Source organism: Pholcus phalangioides, unplaced genomic scaffold, assembly GCF_987345545.1.
Source record: "Pholcus phalangioides strain wild (caught in Gottingen) unplaced genomic scaffold, Ppha-v1.0 ptg000015l_1, whole genome shotgun sequence".
NCBI classification, from domain to species: domain Eukaryota; kingdom Metazoa; phylum Arthropoda; class Arachnida; order Araneae; family Pholcidae; genus Pholcus; species Pholcus phalangioides.
In genome coordinates, this window is record NW_028301608.1 from 67390764 (window position 1) to 67415638 (window position 24875).

The 24875-nt window shown below is 31.7% G+C and overlaps 1 protein-coding gene across 2 annotated transcripts; it reads right to left on the minus strand.

Annotated features, from left to right (window-relative positions):
- Nucleotides 1-52: 52 nt before the first annotated feature.
- Nucleotides 53-24567, minus strand: LOC149076576 (ankyrin repeat domain-containing protein 13D-like). 2 transcript variants are annotated; one of them, XM_089244161.1, is made up of 16 exons: nucleotides 24288-24567; nucleotides 20085-20220; nucleotides 17827-17951; nucleotides 15814-15859; nucleotides 11926-11979; nucleotides 11737-11826; nucleotides 10913-11102; nucleotides 10340-10406; nucleotides 8481-8603; nucleotides 5659-5829; nucleotides 4925-5027; nucleotides 3814-3975; nucleotides 3284-3414; nucleotides 2346-2560; nucleotides 1844-1934; nucleotides 53-516 (listed from the first exon to the last, which is right to left on the minus strand). In XM_089244161.1, exons 1-15 carry the CDS (start codon nucleotides 24414-24416, stop codon nucleotides 1913-1915), a joined length of 1764 nt encoding a protein of 587 aa, XP_089100287.1. In that variant the 5' UTR covers nucleotides 24417-24567; the 3' UTR covers nucleotides 53-516; nucleotides 1844-1912. The 2 variants fall into 2 exon arrangements, with proteins under 2 accessions (XP_089100287.1, XP_089100286.1); XM_089244160.1 differs by having other exon boundaries at nucleotides 8442-8603; nucleotides 24288-24541.
- Nucleotides 24568-24875: the final 308 nt, after the last annotated feature.

Consider the following 24875-nt stretch of genomic DNA (forward strand, 5'->3'; position numbering starts at 1 on the left):
TAGTAAGTAGATCATTTAGAAATAGGAGAAAAAACAGACTTCGAGTTTAAAAAAAAATTGAATATTTATATTTAATAACATGAGCAATAAATATATGTACAGTAAAATCAATGGAAGCTTCTCATAAGTACAAAAATCACATAAGATCTGATTCTCTTACAATTATGTCTAAACATTCCACGGACATGAAACAATATATATGTAAACGTAGCAGGACAACGGAGAAATATTAACATAATGTAAAATGTTTTGGACACTCTTGATAATTACTTTTTCCTTTGAACATAAAACGACAAGACGAGGAAGAGTATAATTTTTCTTTTTTTCGTTTTAGAATTAAGATTAAAAAGATTTATTGTAATATGCTCCACTTGCAATAAATTTCACTTCACTTTGACTGAGGAACTTGAGGCCTACACAATAATGTTTTTTACGTACATTGAGTCTCTAACTCCTCACACAACTTTTTTTTTTTGTTTGCTGCATGCTTGTATGTAAGGCTACACAATCAGAAACCTGAAACATAGAAACAACCACTTTCGTGAGTTTTAACTCCATTTACAATTTACATCCATACAAACAATTGCAAGTAAAATAATCTTCGCTCTCACCTAATCTTCCCTACAAATGTGACACAAATGCAGTCAGACAACTGAAAATTTGCATTTTCTATGTGTTATGCTATGGTGCAGATTGGTGCAATTCTTTCAAGTCAAATAATAATTCACCCACCAATTCTCATTCTCCAAAGTTAGCAACTATAGTGATTGCATATTCAAATCATCCTTTTTAAACACAAATATGCTATTGAATAGATATAAATGCTCATCTTATGCAATATTAATACACCACAGTTTTAATATACAGTCGAACTCTGATTTAACAAATCAGAAGAAATCAACAATTTTATTAGTTAAATCTAGGAAATCAGGTCAGATTTATCAGGAGTATAAACACCCGAAATGACAAATTCTAAAAGCAACTTGCTTTAAAGTTTCTGTTACAACTAATTTCTGACAAAAATCGAAAAAATAAACATGAGAATAAAGTTGAGATTCCTGAAAAAATTTATTGATAACAATTTGTTTGGTATGTATAATATTTTTATCCAATTCTGCCAAAATTGGAATTTTTTTTCTCTGACCAAAAAACAGTTTCTTTTCAGATGACTCGTCATTCTTTGTTTGTCAAGACAGCACAAACTTAAAGAAACTTTATTTCTTTATTGAAATCTAAACATGCTAATAGCGCAACGTTTCATGGTATTTGTGTACACTAATTGGCCACTGCCATTAGAGCTACTGTTTCTTCATCGAATTTCGTCCAAATCTTCGACAACCTTGGGGAACTCGAGACAAAGGAAATTTGAGGTTGAGTGGAAAAGGGGGGGGGAGTCATTTTGGTTTTGGTCTATGGTGATTAAGCTTTGGATTTTTATGACTAACCCTTTGTAAACTGCATCAAATTTCTTTGTATTTTTAAACACAGACTTTTTTAAAGCGATTATCAAGCTGAACTGAACGAACTAGTAAACTGAAAGGAAAAGGTCTCTATTCAAATTTCGATCCTCGGAGAGTTCGGACGTTTAGCTTGGAGTGGCGCTGCATGGACTCAGGGAAGGATTGTGCATATGCATTCCAGTAGGTAGTAGAGGGGGGTAAAGAACAATAGTTCACTGAAACGAAGACCGCTACATACAGTTTTTTTTCCAGAACTAGTTCATTTGAACTAGTTTGTTCATGAACTACACATCCCTAATTCTAAAAACATGGAAATTGAACAGATGCAGTGTTATTTATTTACAATAATAACCCCAGAAGGCATGAAATGCACTTATACTTACTGATCTTCTGATGTAAACACACTGACTGACTGATTATTATAACTGCCCTTATTAATAATACTTTGAACTTCAATGTTTGATGAAAATTGATCTGGAAAAAAAAAATGAAGAGAATTACAATCTATAAATGATATGCACTGGTCTCCAAAACTATCTATACATGCAAAAAAAAACAAAAAAAAAAACACTATTCAATATAATTGATTGAATAACGTACTACACCATTAGTATGCAGCACTGTAACACATAAAAAGAAATCCAAACTGTAAAATTTAATACAAGTGCATATGATAATAAAACAATGAAATAAGTGCTTATGTCTGCCTTCAAGATCTGCAAACAACAAATCGGCTAGGTTATTGCCTATACCTATTATGCTACGGTTTAATCTATTTTCTCATCTTTACACATTGGAACTGGCTATTTGTACGTGGCTGAAAATTTAACTTCATATGAAGCTCTAAAAATAAAACTATATTTCTCAGACAACTAATTAGATTACCTGATTCGTTTAGCTACATGCCTCCAGGGCCGACTGGTACTATCTGGTGGTACAGATTCAGCAGATGGGGCTGCGGTAGAATTTGAAGCTGCCACAGCAACAGATGTTGGTGGTAGTGTCGTTGTCGTAGATGAACCAGCAATAGTCGCAATACTGCTATGCTCTTGATGACTAGTTGTGGCAGTAGGCGAGACAACAGTATTGGAACTCAGTGACTTTATATCATTAACGAAAAAAACCGAATATTAATAATAGAAGTATTCAAAACTGAAAAAAAATACAAGTAATGTTTCTATGTAAAATGAATAATGTTTCATAGAAATTGACCATCTATTTTCTTATTTTGTATTACGCACGTGAAACATTAAATCACTGGATTATAGCTGCCATTCCAGAGGGTTGGTAAGCACCATAGCTCTTGACCTATCCGCCGCATGGGAATAAGAGCAACGAAAAGACATCAACAAAATAAGTTGTTCAATGTCATTTAGGTCTTTATCAGAGTATGATCCAAACAATTCTGGGGTAAAATTAAATTTTCCCTATATTTACCATTGTTTCGTACTAGACAAAGATATTTCTGGGGGAAAAAAAGCATGCTGAGTAACCACTAATGATAGTCTTTGCCATCCAGGTCCTAGTTCAAATACTGGTTTGAGCATGAATATACACCAACACTGACAATTTTCCTCACAGATCGAATGGAAACGTAAAGAACACAATATATTATTATCATTAATGCTTACTAAATGCTCAAAACCATGTCCAAATAAGTGATTTGATTGGGATATATTAGAAATGTTACAATGTCCATGGGGGGGGGGGGGGAGCATCAGAAGAAGCACTACAAATCTACAAAATCAGATTTTCAAAAACATAGGTATCGTAGTGAATAGGCCAAGAAATACTGTAATAAGCACTTTGTAAGTAATACTTACAGCTGTCGTTGTTGATGAACTTTTTGTTATTCCATATTTTGCTAAGATCTCTTGTCTTCTCCTTTCCCTTCTCTCTGCTAAGCTCTCAGCTGTTCTTGGCCTTTCAACTGATTTGGCTGCCTGTACATTGCCTTTAAACATAAGGAGAAGATATAAATTCATATTGTCTAGGAGCAACTCTGACATTTGAAAAATCTCCAAGACTGAACAATTTATTAAAAAATTAATTATAGGAAAAAGCACCAGAACTCGTTACTTTTAAGGAATAGTGATTCATTGAAGTCTACTATAATATATATATATTATTTTCCTATAATTCAACCTTTTAAAAACTGAGATTTTACAAAACTTTAGATTTTATGGCACAAAATAATTTTTCTGCAAATAAGCTGGTGGTCGTCACATTAATGCAACTCGACTGTTTATGAATTAACGCATCATAGTTCAATAAGTAGATGAAATTCGATTATAAAGATATAAACACAAAAAGGTAATAAGACAGAGCTAAAGAATATATCATATTTACTCACCAAACTTTGTATAGCTTTCAGGTACATCAAAACATGTTGCATCAATATCGCAAGCTAAACAACCATCTATTTTATAAGGCGAAACATACATAACCGGAGAGTCCAGAGCAAAAACATTTCCGAATGTCACACGAGCATGCAGTACTCTAAACAGAGGTATTTCTGTATTGATTAGAGAAAAATATGTTCATTGTATTAAAAATATGAAGGAAACTGATATGGTATATACAGGTGTATATGGTATATAATTGCAATATCTTGACATAGAGGGGGGTAAATCAATATTTATGATTCCCATGGTTGGCACAATAATAAATTTAATGTGTGAGAGAAAATCTCTCTAATTTGACACATGATGGCTAAACCCTGTTTAAGTCGATTATGATTTGTACCACACTATCGTTACTAGTTATTAGAAACTGCCAGTGCATTTGGCAATTTAAACTTTTTTACATTTCTCACATATTTTCACAATTGTTACTTTAACTGTTTGTCTTTTGTTAGTCAATGTTTGTCAAAGATTTTCCCTTGCATCTTGGGGTAGAGTTTACTTTCCATAATTCCAGTCTGTAACACAAAAACTTGACCTGTGGATATTGAAAGCCACAGATAGGGGTGTGGATAATATTTGAAACTTTCGAGTGATAGTTGGGAAAGCTAAATTTAATTTTTTAAACTAAGAAGTAGAAAGTTTTCCTCATTTTTGACAATGGCTCATTCACAAATAACTGATTTTTCGGCAATCAAAATATATATTCTAACAGCATCATTACTCGTAGAAATGAAAAAGGAATATTTTTTTCATGACCCGTGATATTACCATATGATTTACGTGATATGGTTTATACTGAATCATTCAGTTTTCCTTAGTTACCCATGTATGTACATGTTTTGTGAGTATATCCCAAGCTATTGGGATTCCCAAAATATTTGGGATATAGACAGAATAAAATTGCTACATCAAACTGACATTTTTTTAAAACTAACAGGAAAACAGAAATAGCTCGATGATAATGAAAAGAAACAGATGAAGAATATGAAATATAAAATTGTAAAATAATAATTTTAAATTGTTTTCATTAATCTATAAATATATATATCGAGAAATTACCTATTTTTATGGGAAAACCAGCAGGAAGTTGATTGGAGACAAAATTCCTCAGTTTTCCAAAATGTCTATTACTTATTGCCATGAGATCAATGATAGGAATGAGCTGTGAAAATATACACACATGTAATAATTGACAAAATAATAATAAATTAGCACTCATATAAAACAAAGTAAAAATAATAGTTTTCTTGTAGCATAAATATACTTTTAATCAGTATAAAAAGATGAAAAATTATTGTACTGACTTGAAAGAGAGAGTTTCCTTGTTAGTTAAAAAATTTCTTACATGATTTAAGAAATCTAATTATGAAGGGGAGAGGCTAAAATTAAACCTATTTAAGATGAAGGATTTATTAATGTAATGGCAAAGGTATATCCACTGGTGTCACAAAAATAAATTAAGTGACATACAATGGAATCCTATTTATAAGAATTTTGCATTTATACAATTGTTCAGTCCCAATTCATCTCTATAAATTTTAATGATGTTAAATATTTCGCTTATACATCACACAATTACGAGACTAATTTTGACTCAAATCCCAAATTTTGAAGAAAGTATCAATTGTTTTTCAAAATTTTTGTCCATGGACGACTTTGGTTAATGCTTTCTCTCTCCCTCTCTCACCCCTTTTGGTTACCACAACTAAAGTACAGTGAAGTAAACAAAATGTCACGTCTAAAACAGTTGAAAAATGTTAGAAGATTTCAAAATAAAGTAGACAAAACATTACTTGTTCCTGAAGAGATATTGGATAATTTTCACACAGCCACAAATTGCCTTTAAATCTCTGTATCCTCGTTGTTGTTTCTCGTGGACGACCAATATCTCTGCCCCTGAGATTGAGAAACTCATTGAAATACTCTTCTGGAGTTATTTGGCAAGGGTTTTGAGAACTCACATCCTATCAATTCAGAAAATAAAAAAAAAATTAGAATAGCCAACCAAATGTACAGAGAAAAACTGAGACTACATCATTATTTTGAGGATAAAATACCATAATTTTTAGAAGATGAGCCACAAGAACCCAGTTTCAAAAGTTTTGACTTTAATGATTGAAAGTATCAAAAACATACGAATATGTCTGCATGGAAATTTTTCACACACTACATGATCACATAAATCACCATAATAAACGAATAGTCACAATCAATAAAAATTATCTGTGATCATGAAACTATATCTCAGATCACTGTTTCACCAGGAGAATCTATGATTGGCTCAGATAATGGACAACAGTCATAACACACTTCTAATTTAATCAACATTTTCAATCAAGGGTAATGTCAAAATAAAATTGAATTACTGATACTCTGATAGTGTGTATACTTATACTCTCAAAGGAAATTCAAAAACACCTGTTAGATACTGGTGAATTAGTTTTATTCAAAGGTTCTTGGTTCTTTCAGTTTCTGAAAGAAAATAGGATATGGCATGCATCAGTAATAGCATTTTATGCAGAAAGAATTTTTTTTCATACTGCCATTTACCTGGGTTAGGTTTACACACCTGAGTGGCCAATCTTCTGAAAACCACAGTATAATAAATCAAATAGTTTTAAACGCAAATAAGAACTTCTAATAAATAAATGCATGTTTGAAACTACTTAAACGAACACCAAAGTGCTATGATAGCATTACCACTTAATCTATTTTTAAAGAGAAGAAATAAAGTGGTAATGCTATCATAGTAGAAATTTCTAAAAAAAATGAGTTTTCATTTAATACAATTGTGATTTTGAAAATACAATAGACTCTCATTCTGGCACATATGTGACAGATTATTGGAAGGTAGTTGAAAAAAACCTGACTAAATAACAAACTTCTGCGCACAGACATGTAGTGGCATGATTTCTCATTCTACACTCACAAGAAGCCTGCCTGAAAACACTGGATTAGCACATGGATAGATCATAGAGAGTCTGCTGTATTATTTTTAGTCCTTTCGAAAAGAAACTGAGAAAAATTTAAAGGGAGGGAAATGAGTAGCAATAATGAAATCAAGCCATCAGTAAGCCAAAGAGTAAAATCATATAGCATAACCAAAATAGTGAAATCCTTTGGATAAGCACAGTCTCAATTACATTTTCAGCAACTGTCACTTAGTTACATAAATAAAAGGAAATTTTGATGCATATAAAAAAAAATAAATCTGATATTATCTTTGCAAGATTTTTTTTCTACATTAATAATAACTAAGCAATATTTTGATGAATGCATTTTTTTCATAAAAATGATTTTACATAGGGGACATTTAAAAACCAGTAATTTGTGTAAAGCAGTTTATTCATCAACTAATAGAACATGAAAATGCATTCACAAACACAAATTGAATAAACAAAGCTGCATGAACTTTCACCTTTGATGTGTAAAAAATGTAATTGGCTTCTAACTAAGAAGCTTCTTTATAATTAGACTTCAAATTAAATGCCATGAATATTTGAAATCTATCTAAATAACTAGCATTGTTGCAAGTGCACATCAATTAAAAAAGATTAATGAAAGCAAAATATAAATTAATACAGGCACAGAAGTAAAATACAAGAAATGGTAATGATAGAGAAAATAAACATGTACATGGGGGGAAAAAACAGAAAAAGAAATAAAGGCGAATATTCAGCTATGAATGTAGTAGGTGAAGAGGGTAAAGACGCTTGTAGATAGCAGAAAAAATTCATAAATGAAAATTTCCATTCAGCTGATCTTATCACTGCATTATATGCATTATATCTTCATTATATGTATTATATCTGCATTATATCTTCATGGCAACCTTATCGTCTACAATTTGTTGAACAATATAATGTTTGAAATTATCTGGTATTCTTTATAATATTTATTCCTCTTTTTAACTTTGAATGCCCATTTTACTCTGCCATCATTTATATCTCCCACATGAATTGGAAACAATACCACTAATGGTAATCTGAATATTTGATCATTGCACCCATTTTTGACTAGGTGAGTCTGGGTTTAAACATGAACTGGTACACGGATGTATCTGTCTGATCATTTGGTATCAACTCTATTATTCTGGTTCTATTCAACTATGGATTCTGGTTTAATTAGACAATCTGAATGTATGAAATGGCACTGATGTATCAAAACTTATTATCAATAAATACTGTACAAATAAAAATTTATCTAAGCAACAAAGTTTTATTGCACTATGTTAACGCTGTATGCTATTTTACAGTTGGCAAATCTGTGAAACCTTCATTAAATTTCATGAAATATGCAAGATGCAATACATTAAATGATATTACATTAAAACATTTATCTGTAGGAAAGAGAACTTTTTACATTAGATGGCATTTCAAATACTCTTACATAAAATTGTATATCTTTTGGAAGGGGTGCTATATACTAATTGATGAGGCAGAAAGTGTGCAGTGATTATAATAAATAAATGTGAATTGATTGTGCAATGACTCAAAGTCAAAAATATTTTCAGGCAAGTTATTTTTTGACATGTGCTTCATTTTTTGTAATTAGTTATGAATACCAGCGTATTTACCCCAGAAAATGTAGAAGAAGAAAATGTTTTCTCATCTACCTCCAGAATACCGAGAAAAGCCTGTAATGGGGAACGAGTTGCTTTGTACTTCTTCTTGTCTGGATCTGTGAGATGCTCGGTTCGTGTCTTTGTAATTAACTCAACGTTACTAGCTGAATAAGCCTGTAAAATTAACAGAATAAATCTTTAATAATATATGTACATATACTACATATATATTTTTCTCATAAATCATAATATATCCCACCGAATATATCTGGAACAATAATGACCATTACAGTGACAGGGCTGTGTTAAGAGTACCATGGGGCCTCTCTGGCAAAATGATTTTTCTGAGGCCCCTCCTCCACATGACTAGAAATGCCTACTTACCACTTTACATGATTAATCTCGGAAATCTCAACCAGATCTCATTATCATGAGGACTCCCCCCCCCCCACCACACCTGAGGCCCTGTGTTAAGACGGCATTGCATAGTGTAATATAACCTCAATTATCTCCCTTAATTAATACTTGGACACTAGTTTGAGTCCCGTTATTATATATGATAATTTTTCCGATAGTCACTCAAACATTGGAAAGAAGTCATATACAAAAAGGATATTTTTAATGATACATATAACTTATAAAATGTAAGATTTCTAATAAATTATTACATTCTTCATAGTATTTTGTTACTTTAGTTTACATGTTTTTAAAAATGTCAACTTAATTAAAATTCAAGAACCATGTATACAAAACATTTAATTTTGTCTAAACATATCACAGGTAAAAAAAAACATATTCACTGTGTTACAAAAAATATTGCAGCACAATTTTTGAAGAACCCCTCAGGACAATAATTTCTTGTTGCCAAACCATAAATGTCAAGATATGCTTGAAGCTTCTGGATTTATCTAGATCTCCAGATGGTGGCGCCACAAACCGAAACTATAGAAGAATTCTAGAAATTTCATTGTATATATAAAAACGCGTGGAGAGAGTTGTTGGATTTTATACTCAATAAGAGAACTCAGATCTGGTTAGCGTATATCTCTACTTGTAAATACATGTAAAAATTGCTGTTCTGTGAATAAATTTGTAACGTCTTGCAAAGTGTTTTCATCTTCTGCTTATTTCAAGGACTTGTGAGAAATTTATCCAGAACAACTGTTTTCTTTGACTTTCCTGTAAGTTAATTACAGTGATACCTCAACTTGCTTCAGTAATTGGTTCCAAGATTGTTGACGTGAGTCAAGATAAACTTTTCGAATGGTAATGCCCCCAGGAAGAAAAGAGAGGTAGATTTTCTTCATTTTTTCCTGTTTCTTTGTCTTTTTCATATGACTTTCTCAGGGAAACCTTTCTTTCTAAATACAAGATGTGAAAAGTTTTCAAGCTTCTTTCAGATGTGTCTAATTGAGAAAAAATAATTTTTAAAATGAGGCAACTTAAATGAACGGTGACATGAGTCGAGGTATTACTGCATACTTATTTATTGAGGATTAAATGTCCCAAATTTAACCCATATTTCATCAATTCAAAACAGATGTTTCAAACTCATTTATAGTGGCCACTCCAGGATCACAACTAGAGGGGGCAAAAGGGACAACTGCCCTGGGTTTGCAAACTTTTGGGGCAGTAAATTTGAGAGGGAACAAAACATACTGTTATGAAATTCTAAAATTTTACAGTGGAGGGGGTGGGGGCCTAGGCAAAAATCATGTCTGCCCCTCAAAAATTCTTATTACAACTCTAGGTTATTCCACATCTCCTCACAAAATCTTAACTTTACTTGTACATAAGACAGAATGCAATTTTTCAAAATTTTTGCATACAATGAATCACTATGTTTATAAATTTACCACCAACTGATTGAAATTTCAGTAATTAATAATAGAATTTCGAAAATTGCATACCTTACACTCAAAGCCATTTACAACAGCACTTTTGGAGTTTCTTTTTGAGAAAATCGAAGACCTAAGTCTATGAAAACAATAGTTACATTAGTTACATATGAATAATTATACAAATATAACATTAATTATGAAATAGGAGAATATAAAAATTTTGCGAAAAAATTTTGATATGAAAAAAAGAATATCAGTAAAATTATGTGCAGTCATGAAGTCAAACAATTCTAAAAACATTCTATACTAACCACTAAAACAGCAATTTGATAATATCCAACATGAAAAATATTTAATTTGTATCATCAACATTCGCTCGTTACTTAAATATGAATTTCAGGCTTCAGTGAAATATTTGTCCTGAGGAAAAAAGCTGTGCTAGAGCAAGACATTTATTTGCTATTTTATAACATGTATTTAACTGCACCACTGGTAGGATGACAGGAGGTGACAGTGTATAGATGTTTCACTTGGGTATTTGTAATTCAAAACACTATTTTATGAACATGAACTGATACAAAAAGAAAAGTTAAGAATGCTTGTTCATTTTCATTAAAGTGACAAATAGTAATATACTCATACCGATCAAATTTTATTTTTTCAGAATCCACATAAGTAGTGATGATTGGTGCAGAAAATCGAGCAGTCACTGCTTCTGCGGACGGAGACAGAGCAACCACAAGATCCATTGTGTGGGATGGGAGTGTTTTCATGTGCTCTATGAAGACTTTTTTTGAATCATGATTGACTTCCATGATAACAGCACCATCGTCTAAAAAAAATGAATAAAAAAAGAAAAGAAAAATCAGCCGCATATATTAATGACAACATATTTTTTGCTGTTTCTTTTCCTCAAGAATTCAACTTGACAATAAGTTTTGAAACAACTTATTCAATTTTTACAAGAGAATGTCCAGAGTTTAATTCATCAAAACAAATGAATTAGCGTTTAAACATCCCTGAAAGGGAAAGGGTGGGGATGGATGCTATTGTTTCTTATTCTTGTAATTATTTCCCTAGATATTTTTCAGAGGAAAAATTTTTTCTATCACTGTGAGAAAACAACTCCACCAATGTTGAGTGAACTCAGTAATAAGATGCAAAGCAAAATAAAATGCATTTTTTGCAAGCATATTACTTGAAAGTAAAACACATTAAAAGATATAAAGCAAGTACAGTCGACACTTAATTTTGAGAACCTCCAATTTGCGAATTGCATGTTTTTACAAACTAATCTTCTGGTCCTAAACAATATATCATTCCTTCTAACATCTTTCCCATTCACGAACTTCCAATTTTAAAAACTATTTTTCATGTAGATTCATTTTCGAGCAGATTTGTAAAAACGAGCATTGACTGCAATAATGATGAACACCAACAAGAAGTTATTATAAATATACACTCACCATGGCCTTTAAAAATATAACTTCGATTACCCCTCTGCCATTTTGATTGATAAAAACCTAAAAGTGTGGTGTCAATCCTCACACTAGAACCTAAAACAAAATTTCAAAAATATACATATATTCTTCTAATAAAAATACATTACATCTGTGCATGCATGTGTACATTATGCATACATGTAAAGCACTCACCATGTTTGTATACTTTATACACATCACTTGGGCACATTCTTGACACCAATGGAACTGAAGTAAAAATCATATACTTATACTCAAGATGCAATTTCAATTAATATGAAAAGTTTACTTGTGTTATTTTTGTAATATTAAAAATTAAAAAAAAATCATAAATAGATGCATGAAATTTTAAATGCAAATATTCTCATGCTAACCCCAATCTATGAGATGGGGTATTATAACTTTGTTCTAGTCAAACAGAATGCTAAGTCAGTCTAAAAAGTTGAATGCTTGGCTGAAACTGAACAAATCATAGAATTAATATTGCACAAAACATGTGAATAAAAGCTAATATTAATGATGCTTATTTAAAATAACTGGTAAAATACTTCAGAAAACTCCATATAACAACAATATATCACAAAAGAAAATTTAAAACTTCTGAAAGAAAAGTGTATCATTATTTGGATGTATTTTTTTTCAATATAATGTAATAATCACTGAAAACATATTAATTTGTTTCAGCAAGCAAAAATAAATATTTTATGAAATGAAAAACTAGAAGAAAAATTTAACAATATTAATTAAATGTGAACTCTTTTATTTCATATATTTCAACTAATTAGATGAATACCAACATATATTTGTTTTTTTAAAACCTGTTCCTGTGATGGTAGGGAGTATAAGGGGTGCATAGGAAAATCTTTTTGAACTGAAATAACTTAGTAACAAAACAACAAATAGAGCTTCAGTTGTGTATAGCTTAGCTAATGATAAAGTAAAACTACCCAATCAGATGCAAGAAACAACATTATGTACAATTGGGGTGAAATATAAAAAATTAAATTTTAATTTTATCCCCATCAAAAAAAAAGAAAAAAGAAAAAAAAGATAACTTGCACTTTTTTTTTATTGCACCAAAAGGAATTGACCATGTAACATTTGAAGACATATTTGTTGAAATATCAATTTTACAAATGCTTGATTTTTGCCATTATAGACAACAATCTTTTCATTTCTTTTAAGACTGTTATGTTAGCTTGTAAAAAGTGGCAATATTCGAAATTTAAGTAATCAATATCTCAGCAAATTGTTTTTCAAATGTATGGTTAAATTGTAATAAATGAGTCATCTGGCTACACCAAAATAGCATGTCATGCTGATTTTTAGCATAATTAGGAAACTAATTATTAATTAATTCAATTATTATATTTTTTTTTGTTGATGATTTTGAAAAACAGCTAAGAACATGAACTTAGTTTCAATGAATTCATAAAAAATTTATCAAAAAATATATTTCATTGGCTGGTTAATATATGAATTAAATGTGGTGAATTACTTTTCCAATATACTAGGTTAAAGGACTAAAAATGCAAATTTTTTTACTACTCTTTCTTTGTTTTTTCATTGGAATCAGTATAAAATTATTTTTCTATATATCCTCCCAATTATTATTTTACTCACTGCAGTTTGTTGTATATAATCTGACGTAGTCACTTCACTTTAACGCTATCAGCATTTTATAACTGTAGTTTTCTTTGTTTGCAAGTCATTTCAGGTCAAAGGGATTTTTCTATACACCTTATACAAAATAAAAAGATAAACATATACATTTCAAATTGTTAATATAACATCGTACACTACATTTTATAAGAAAATATCCATTTTGCAACATAAAAGGAAAAATTACAATAATAAAATCTGAATGCACAGACACATCACATGCTATCAAAAAACCACAAGCAAAATTTTCAAGCACAGAATGATATAGACATAAATTTATTTCTGCATGCTAAAAAAAATAATCAAGGTTCATTCTTCGATATAAAAATTACGAATACCAGAAAAAACTGAATAGCTTCACTTTTTTTTAAAAGCAACATTTTTCAAAAATGAGAATAAAAAATTTCAATATGACAAAGTTTCAGCTATTATTCTAGAATAATAAAAAAAATGTGTAGCCAATGAAATCAAGTTATCCGACACACCAGGTGTTTTGACTTAATTCAATCATTTTTAGAATTTTTTTTATCATTATGATCCATCAATGACCACGTTTTTCAAAACATGGAACTGTGACGTCTAAAACTAGCTTATAATTTTCCTAACCACTACTCTATGTATATGTTAAACTTTTTTTTCCAAATAAAAAGTTGGTATAAATCTTTGACTGTGCCAGTTTGAGCAGAGAAAAAAATTTATGTGATATTAGTAAAAACAATTACACTCCACCCAGATAAATGTAAATCTACCATAAAGATAATATAATATAACCCTTAATACATATATACACAGCTGAGCTCAGCTGTATATAATGACACCTCAAATAACGTCACTAATTAGCAGTCTGGGTTGATACCCATAGGCAATAATATTAATGAACCTTGCTTTGATAAAAATGGCTCCAACTCCACTATAGCACATTTTTTGTTGTTTTGTGGTGCCTTTGATGCATAACATGGTAAAAAGGATTTTTAGTAAGTTTGGCACTTTGAAGTGATCCTAATTAACATGACTCATATACAAGACATTACTATATTTCCCATAATTTTGCCCTTTCCGACTTTTACCATTGCAAAAATGTACCATTTTCCATGGTTTTTTTTTTTTTTGGACAAAAAATTTACTTTATTAATCTTTACTAGAATCAGGGATGATGGTATTTTGAATAATTTATAAATAGTGTAAAAATGAATAATGACAGTAAACATTCATCCTATTTATTTGCCATGTTAATCCCCCCATTAAATACATTTTAAATCACTGCATATTTGCTGGGTGTAGGCTGAACGAGTATTGTTTTCTATTACTGTATTTCTCGTTGAGGGTTATCGGTTAGCCATATTTGGTGATTTTTCTGACAGTTTATAATATATTTTGGAAAAAAATTGGTGATATCTCGTACTTATGGACCCAATTTACTGTTTTATCTCGATGAAATATGATCACACTAATCATAAAGAAACAACAGCTTCTTGAATAACATTTGATTGTATTTGATTACATTTTTTATCCAAAAAGGTCTCAAAAATGATAACCTCAGTTGTAACGACACCTTGGTTACAATGATAAAAATTCTCAGAATTTTTGATGTCGTTATAACCAAGTTTGACTGTATAATAACTTTTAAAATAAAAATTAAGACTAATTATCAAATAAGCTAATTCCTTACGTACTAATTAGTATTGGTATTTAATATTTTTTCATAGTTGAAAATACATTTAACTAAGAAATTTGGTAAGTTGTAAGTGGGTTTGTAATTCACTGAACAGGAAGCAGTGAATAGAACCAAAAAGAGGAAAATTGCCTAGTCAGCTTAGACATGATATGAATGCTGAGAGCCTGCCAACGAGCTTATCCTGTAGCAGAAATCTCTGCTAATCTGATGTTTATGACAGAGTCTGGATGTTCGCTTAGACAGTCATTAATTTATACACCTCAGAGCCCTTTCACATGAAAATGGTCACAATAACAATGGGCAAAACATTAGTATGAAATGTACAAAGATGATAGTTGAACATCCCTGGAAAGTACCAACTAATCAACAATGAAGGCTGTTTGTATTACTTTGAGTTGGGTGGTTAGTATGTATCAAACTGAATGCACAACTAACTTGTATCTCGCTATTGTTTAATATTATATGAAACATGCTATTTTTATCACAATTAGAGCAACACTTTTTATTTTCATTAGCTAATCAACTATAAAAAATATTTTACACGTTAATTGCATTAAAATGCAACTCTCTTAAGTCTCAATATCTAAACATGCAAAGATAGAAGGGAAAAGGTACAGAAACAAATTGAATTCACAAAATAACTTAAACTGAAAGAATGAAAAAAAAAATAAAATAAAATAAAGATGAGTATGCATTTCGAATAAAAAGCGAATAGCATGACATACCCCAGCTTATGAACTCCCATCGAATCTCAACATAAAAGTCAGGAGTCTAAAAATACATTTTTTTATCTTATACAAGCAGCACAGTGTTTTCATATTTTCACAATGGCAATATAAAAAGACAAATATACATACTGGTAATTAGAAGAAAAACAATCAATTTGTTTTACAGAGTTATAATCTGCAAGTAAAACTGTCATGCCATTTAGTTAGTTGGTTAGTAAAAGATATATTCACATGTTTGAAATAGTATTATATAACAGAGTGTGTTATTCACAGGGCTGGCACAGTATTTGCCATTGATGGTTTTTACAAGTATTTACCATGGTTTATACTGTCATGGTAAAAACCATGTTTTTTCCCAAGGTTTTTGCCACCTCGAAAAAAGCTTATGTTTTTTTACTACTTTTAGAGAATAAAATCACTGTTTCTGCCATTATTTGAAAAAAATTACCTACTCATTCTTTGTTTTTTTCTGCACGAAATGCATAGTTTTAAGCTAATGCAAACACAGAAAACAAAAATTATTATATTCTTACTAGAATGTCTATTAAAGTACCTATATATGCTCATTTCATCATATTATTACAAATTCTCTCAACATAAAGATTATATTGGTATGATACGGATAGAAGTAAAAACAAGTATAGGCTATAAATTCTGGTCAAATACCTGTCAAATAGTCTTTTAAAAAGTAATCTTATGAGTTCTTTGTGGTAATAACAAAAACAACTACAATATATTGATTAAATTTTTTATCATAATTAATAATTGGGAAAAAAATCGAGAATTATATAACTGCATAACCAATAATTTCTATACAGTATAGCCTCTCTATCTCATTACCAAAAATATAATACAGTATGTGTATGTATATTGCAGAAAATACAAGTTTTTATTTAAAATGAATTTATATATACAAAAAGAAGGGGCAGAAAACGAAAAAAATGGGTTTTGATCCACAAACATCCTTTAGTACTTTAAGTGAGTATATTATCTACCTGGGCTACCATGCCTAAATTGCACTTGACCCTTAAAATATTTTGGTGGCATATACATTTTTTTCTTGATCTGATAAGTACTGCCTTATTGGTAAACAAACAGTCTTGTTGTAGTTACCCAGTTTTTACCACCAGTCAAAACTTTTCTGTGAAAAACCAACTATAAGGAAGGGAATCATACTACACAATTTTGTACAAACAGGTTAGCACAAAAAAAGAAACAACTTGGGAATCATTAATCACATTCTAATTGAAAATTTCTGACTAACAATGATAATTCCAATAGTTTTACCCATCTTCGCTCCTACTGATATATGGAAATAAAGCAGAAATATTTTTAAAAAAGTTATGAGTATTACATTGTATTTGTTCACTGTTTATCTCCTTCTCTGGTAGCCAACAATAGAGAGATCCAACTGTATACATATATACACTAATAATTTTTAATTATTGATTAAATAAATATTAATCTTAATTATCATCAATAAATAAAGGCTAATTGTATTTACCAGGTTTTTACCAAAGTGTTTACCAGTAAATACCTAGTTTTTACAATGTCCCAGTAAAAACCCAACCCTGGATATTGTTGGAATCAAGATATTTAATTGGGCTCAAAAGACATTAATTCAGACAATGATGATTGATAGAAAAATTCAGCTCACAATGTGGCTTTGTTATGTAAGTGTATGCATCCATACCACCAAAAACTTTCATTAGCCAAATTTGTATTTGTTAGCTGAGGTAGAAAAATTACAAAAAACCTTTGTTAGTCAAAAAATTTGTAAGGAAAAGATCTCCATTCACAAAAGTATCACTGTAACCTCTTTAAAAAAATTTAATCTTATTCATAAAATACTAAAACTACTTCATATATATATATATGCTGTAATATGCTAGCCTCAGAAAAATTACGTGAGGCAAAATAATTAGCCAGAAATGATAGCTTCTGAATTTTAAGTAATTTTGTATAAAAAGGAATAGAATGTAAGTCTTACACAAAGGAAACAAAACTCACACTTTGCATTTTGCTGAGCAGATCAGGTATACCTATGGCTCTGGTACTATACCGCTGAAAATCTCTCTTTTCCAGGACTTCCTGCAGCAGTTGTGCATTTTCTGTACTCACTGCTTCATGAACAACTGTAAAATTAATAAATTCACACTTATAGCTGCAATGACACATAACAAATACACGGATTCAATTTTGAGTTTTTTATTAGCATTTGTATCATTCTTGAATAGTTAGCCAACCATATAGGATGATTTCATTCCTTTCCAGTGTTTACCTCTTTCACTATTCATATTAAGTGTAATTATACTTTTTAAAATTTTTCATATCATACCTTTATGATGAATATAAAAGCTCTGAAATGAATGTACAGTTGGCAACTCTGAACACCATGGCATTCAAGTTCTCTATATGCCCTCCAACTCAACATCTAGCATTCAGCTGCTTGATCAGATGTTATGTGAACATTTATGGCTTGCTATAAACATTGCTCAATGATGATTGTGCAGGCGACCGAAGAAGATGCAAATACAGAAAATGTCCCAAAGTCAAGAACAAATTTCACTGATGCCATGTGTCATTGCTAGAGCTTCAGAAGTAGATGGGAACAGTCATCTCGTATTGAAAGAATTTTTGGCCACAATGTGTACCCGAGGACACATCCATTGCTACGAAGCCAGTCATAAAGGCATTGTCACTGTAGCGAAGCAGATAGATGGAGAAAGTTTCAATGATATAAACATAAAAGAAATTAGAGAATTAATTAACAGCAATTCAGTAATCAACAGAAGGGAGGAGTAATCAAATTGGCTGATCCTGAAACCAAAGCAATACTCCATGATGAAGAAATTAAGACAAGCTCATTATGAGCAACATAGGCTCAACAAAGGTTTCGTAAGTTTAAAGTACACATGAAGTTTTTCATGTGTAGAAAAATTAATAGAGGCAGCCTTGTTACCATGTTCTAACAAATTAACTGAAATGGAGAAGAAACGGCTAACAAACATAATATTCTTTCAGAAAACATTGCCGAGAATCATTGGACACCCCCTTTCCATTTCAGCTGCACAAATCAGACATAAACGAGATGCCTAAAACACTGAAGTTTATGTTTTGTTATTTTCAGATTTTCTGTACTCTGGGTCACCTTCAGAACCTAACCCCACAAACACCAAGAGATACCTGTAATAACAACCTACAAGTGTCTCTCTCGAATGAGTAAATAGAGTTTTGAGGAAAAAAAAGCCTAGGACACTATGAACACGTCAAAGCCAACAGTATGTTCAAACAGTATTGTGTGCTTTATTTATTTACTAAGCAAAAATACTGTACTTTCCCACCTATTATCTGCAGATTGCATGGTAAGACATATGAATTCATTACTGCAGATTAATAGATGACTGCGCATCATCAGCAACTTTTTTTTAAAGAGATTAGAACAAAAAAGTAAATATTTTAAAAATATATTTTTATTTAAGTTAGAGATACCCAGACTTATGTCAGCAATTTGTTCTAAGAGCGATGATGTAAGTTGAGGTAAACTTTTCCAATGGTAATTTAAAAATTAATTGTGAAATACACAAAAAACATATATGTATCTGAAGCCCCGTTCACAACATCCCAGGAAGTTCCCAGTAATGGGGATTTTCGCTACAAACCATTCACATGACGTTTAGTTTATGCCAGTAATCCCTCCCCTCTTCTTTCCAGAAGTCGTCACTGGTTACATGGGTTCAACAGAAGTGGTTGATTCAAGATGGCTGACGAAGGAGCTTACAGTAGTTTTTGTGGTGCAAACGATTATGAGAGAGAAGGTCAGTGTCAACCACCAATCCACCCCAAGAAAAATGGGCATTTTTTGATGAGCTTCTCTCCCACCTTTTTCCCTACGAGAAAAAAAAAAAAAGTTACCATGCTGGTAATTATCACCAAAGCGACCCCCAATTTTGCACATGTGAACGGGGCTTAAGAGACCTTTCAGAAATCATTTAGTAATCTTAATTACCGAAGGAAAAAAAAATTGGCAAATGACTTTTAGGTACTAATAACAAGGTATTAAATAATGATGAAAATTTATAATTAGTTTGTATTCAACTATGCCAAGGAAGAAATATTATCAGTCAATATCAAGTACGCAAAAAAAAAAATTTTTTAAAAATGTATGGTTATAATAAATGAATTTTTTCCTGTTGTAAGACATAGCAGATAGAATAGGATAGATAGAAATTCAGGAAAAAATATTTCTCTATTTCCAACTGGTTTACCCGTATAGCCTTCCTTATTTTCCACAGTTACATCAGCTCCATGTCTCAAGAGAATTCTAGCTGATTCAAGATGATTGAGCGTTACAGCCAACATTATAGGAGTACGTCCTCTTGGGTCTTTTTGTTCTATGTCATGCTAAAGAAACAATAAATCAATATTAGAAATCTGAAAAATATGCTTAAATCATAAGATAATTGGATTCATAACCTTTTTTTTCTGGTTAAAAGTAGCATATGCATGCTCTGTGTTTTTCTTTTAACTTGAACAATCAGTTTGTATAATTAAAAGTTCGTAAATGAGGAGGGCGTTCAAAGAAATGACATACAGTTTTGGACCACAAGATTGGTTCATAAAAAGAAATTGATTCTTAAACTGGAAGTTTGTTGAATCAAGCAGTACCTATAAATTAATTTTTCTGGGCTACATTACTTTTTGTTTTGTTCATAGTGTACTTTCTCCTAGTCATTTTAGAAGGTGGACTGCCCAGCTATGATTTCATCATTATAAATGTCTATCATTTGATCATTTTTGTCATATCACTGTCATTTTGTGAACACGAGGCTCAATTAGGCTGGGATCTACAATTTACTGCTGAATCTGAACAGCAGCGTTTGACACTTTTTGTGTCTCAACAAGAGGTTCTAACTCTTATGTGCACCTGTGGGAACTTCTTGCAAAAGCAATCTGTGGTCATTTTATCACCATTTTTGTTATACCTCTGAGCAAGGAAAGATTCTTACAAGGACGAATCAGGTATCAAACATCCTCTGAAAAGTACAGTGGATGAGTATCTTATCAACCTGGGCCATTGAACCCCCAAGTATGTCCATACATTAAGCTACTGTCAAAGGCTGAAGTACTACTACTACACCGAACATGCACCTCGTACACATTCCTCTGCAGAATTTCTAATGAATAAGTACATGTCGTAACATGTTGTGTGAATGTATGCATATGCATGGCCCTAAGATATATATATGTTGTCTGAACCTTTGCTCGTTTTGTGTACTTGATAGTGCTGCCATCTGTGTTAAAATATTTTGAAGTAAAGATGTTAAATGCTCAAGTTTTCATTCTGACAGCATGAAGTATTGACAATTGGTGAATTGGCAGAGAGTTTTAGCCAAAGTCTGATTTTCAGAAGCGATTTGGGCTTTGGCTGGCCAATTTGCAAAGTGGCCAGAGATCCCTGGCCAAAGTTTGATGTGCAGATGTAAGGCAGTCATGTAGGCACCAAATCCATTTTTTTTTCATAGTCAATGTGTAATACATGGTTGTATCATAGCTGTATTGGATTAACTCCATGTGATGAGAAAAACATTTGAGACGAAAAACTATTTATATAATAATATAAACATATAATTTTTTTTCTACCAAATTTTGAAGGAAAAAAAATTATTACTGAATTGTGACTGTGGTTTGATGGGTTGCCATAGCTAACGTGGTCATAATTATCACGGAAAAATACAACTTGGTGATGACCATGAATCACATCTTTTGTTATCAGACTTTGGCCAAAGATCTCTGGCCACTTAACAAACTGGCTGGGAAAAGCCCGAAATTCAGACATTGGAAAGTCAATTCAAAATGAAATCTGCCACTTCGCGAATCGATCAATTTCGAACTTTGGCAGTAATATATATATATATATACGGTATACAGCTATCTGAAATGTTTTTATTGCAATGAATTTTGAAGTATTACACATAATTCTGAATGGGTTTTTCTTTTTGTCTCTCTTAACCAGAAAGTTGGTGCACTAATCGTTTGGAGTGCAAAACTGTGTGGTCATCCCTGGTGCTATTTCTGTAGTGCCTGTGTGTGTCAGAAGAGATTCTGACAAGGGTTGAGAACGAATAAAAAACTTATGGTACAGTACATAAGTATCTTATCAATTTGGACTATTGTGAGCCCTTTATGTACATTTCAAACAAGATAATGAGACTGATAGAAATTATATATCAACGTTGACGTTTTACACATTTTTGAAAAATTTGGAAAATACTTCAAATGCTTTCATGTGATAAGATTGATGAAAGAAATGGTGACAGACAAAAATAAATAGTTTGAAATAAATTTGAAAAGTACTTTTTCTTTCAAAATTAGCCCAATTTAATTATGAACAATTAAAATTACGCATTAACACCAACAAATGCCCAATGAAACTCAGTCATTCACACATTTTGGCCATTTCATGATGGATACACAGTGAAACCTTGATATAACGATACTCTGCAGACTAAGAAAAGACATCATCGTAGAGGGGTTATTGCTTATTATTTATTTTATAGGTAGCATTATCATCAGGCACCACCAGATTTATGTGTGCTGCATCTCTTCTGAAAAGACATTATTAGTACCACGATAAAATGTATTTATAAGTATATATTAATTCGCAGCAAGAAAAGGTCAATTGATTGGTTGATAATTAATATTCGCTTAGTTGTTTCAAGCTCTACGAAGTAGTTTTCTGAACATTTTGGATGTAATACACTGAAAATAGCTTCATGGCAACTTCATTAACACTTTTGGAGGGTAGATAGTGTTGCAAAATACTGATGAGTTTGTTCTATCCTCAAAAGAACAAACATGGGGAGAAATTTGAAAATATATTGGAGATGATTTAGAGTGGAACATAAAACATATCGTTGTAGCAGTTTTGAAATACTCACAAAATATATTGTAATAGAAGTTTATCGTATTGCAGGATATTGTTGTATCTAGAGGAGTTTAAAATTAGAAAATAGACAATTCTAAATAAGATTTGAAAAAATGTCATTCTAAACAGATTTGTCATAACGCATTGATGAATCTCTGAACAAAGTACCATTGTAGCAATATTTTTGCTCATGAGCACCCATTGTGGTCTATGTGTGTGTCTAATTTTGTTTCAGTGAGCACTTGATAAACAGTCCAATTATCAACATTCCCCCGCCCGTTATAAACTGCATTCAAGGACTAAAATCATCTTGATTTCATAGATTCTTTTTTCGAAGTTCTTCTTTTGATGATGGGTACAGGCAGTGCTCACGACTAGAAAAAGTTTGGACCTATGGCCTACTATAACTTAACCATACATGCGATTTATACACATTCCTCACGGAATTTCTAACGTGTAACATGCTGGAATGTATGTTCTGAGCGTAATGTGTGACTCTAACACATATCTTTCTTCCATATTACGAAATAAAAATGGTAAATGCTTCAATTTTCATGTTATGTTAGTATTGTGTTGTAGTTCTGCCTGCTCTCTGTAGAGAGACTTTCATATATATGTGTACAAAATAGGAGAGTGGCTAGCATTTACATCTAGGAGTTGAAAAACCACAGAAAACCAACTTCAGCTGACCACTACTACGCATCAACAGGATTTGAACTTAAATCCTCATGATGAGAGCCCAGCATGATGTTCACACAACCACAAATTGGAAACATGCTATACGCCTATATCTAAAAGCCGGGTTTTCCTATAGGAGTACGTTTTTCGCACCAGTGCAACGTTAATCGCCCAGCACGACACGCCGTCCACTCACCAATAGGAAAAGCAGTGCAACTGTAGCCCAACAGAGTGCAACACGCATGATGACTTTATCTTAGGCATGATTGGCCGACTGCTTCTGTACGAGACAAGTGTGTGCAGCACATTTGCCAATTTTCTCTTCACATTTGTTGTATTTTCTTTCCCTTCCTTTATGTCTCTTGTTTTTACACAATAAATTGCGCAAAATGTCAAAAATAAGTGGATATGCAGGTGCAGAATGTATGATACAGAAGCCAAACTAGGAAAACACAAACACGTGGGGTGATAAAGTTACACGTTTCTGTAGAAACAAAATGGTCCTATTCAGTTCACGCAGCAAAGGAAAACCAAGCTTTCTTTTTTTATGTGATATTTGCTTCGAAGGCAGGCATGTTACATATTTAAAAAGTGCTGCCATCTGTCTTTCGAATCCGATAGTAACAACTTAGCAAATTGGTTTTGCCTGATAATCAGCTTGAAATATTGTAATTATATTAAGTAAAATGAGCCTATTCGTGGTTAAATTTCACAAGAAATACAGAGAGTATACCGTTCAGCATTTGTAATATAATGAGCGAAAAGAATTGAAAGTTTGCAAAAGTAAATATTTTGAACGTTGATCAATAAAATATATATATATAGAGAGAGAGAGACAGAGAGAGAGAGAGAGAGAGCAGCTTACTTCTCCACTCTGTAAGGCCCTCTCGAGTTCCTTGTAGTCGTTGAACCAGACGAAGACGTGGAGGGGATACTTCTTTTTGATGCGATTAAAAGACATGATATGTGCAAGTGATGATTTCGGCTTTCTCATCCAGAAAACCACCAACGTTACGATTAATATTATCTCGACAAATCAAAATATTCCCGCATCGTCGCGCCTTTGGTGAAGACGCTGCTGTCCGCACAATGTTTACATTAGACCCGGCACTTCACCTCACTTCACTATCTTCCGGAGAAAAAACAAAAGCCATTCCGATTTTTGTATTTCATTTCAATCCCTCTTTTTTATATACAGTCGAATCCCGTTATAACGAACTCCAAGAGAGCGGAGAAATCACTTCGTTATTACGAAATTTCGTTATAAAAGAATTCAAAGTTTTTCCATAGTTCCTATGTAAACTTATCCGGGATGATAAAAAAAAAAGTGTTCGTTAAAACGAGATTTTCGCTATAACGGTATTCGTTAAAACGGGATTCGACTGTATTCTGTTTAGTATTATTTTGTTCATATGAAATTTGTTCACTTTTGTATGCACGAATGAAAAAAAAA

What these genes read in the sequence shown, in the direction of transcription:
- LOC149076576 (XM_089244160.1), bottom strand. Translation starts at nt 24,416, where the DNA reads ATGAGAAAGCCGAAATCATCACTTGCACATATCATGTCTTTTAATCGC. An exon ending in TGAAAGCTATACAAAGTTTG is followed by an intron (nt 3,415 to 3,813) that starts GTGAGTAAATAT and finishes TTATGTTTAAAG; the next exon opens with GCAATGTACAGGCAGCCAAA. An exon ending in GTTCATCAACAACGACAGCT is followed by an intron (nt 2,561 to 3,283) that starts GTAAGTATTACT and finishes AATGATATAAAG; the next exon opens with TCACTGAGTTCCAATACTGT.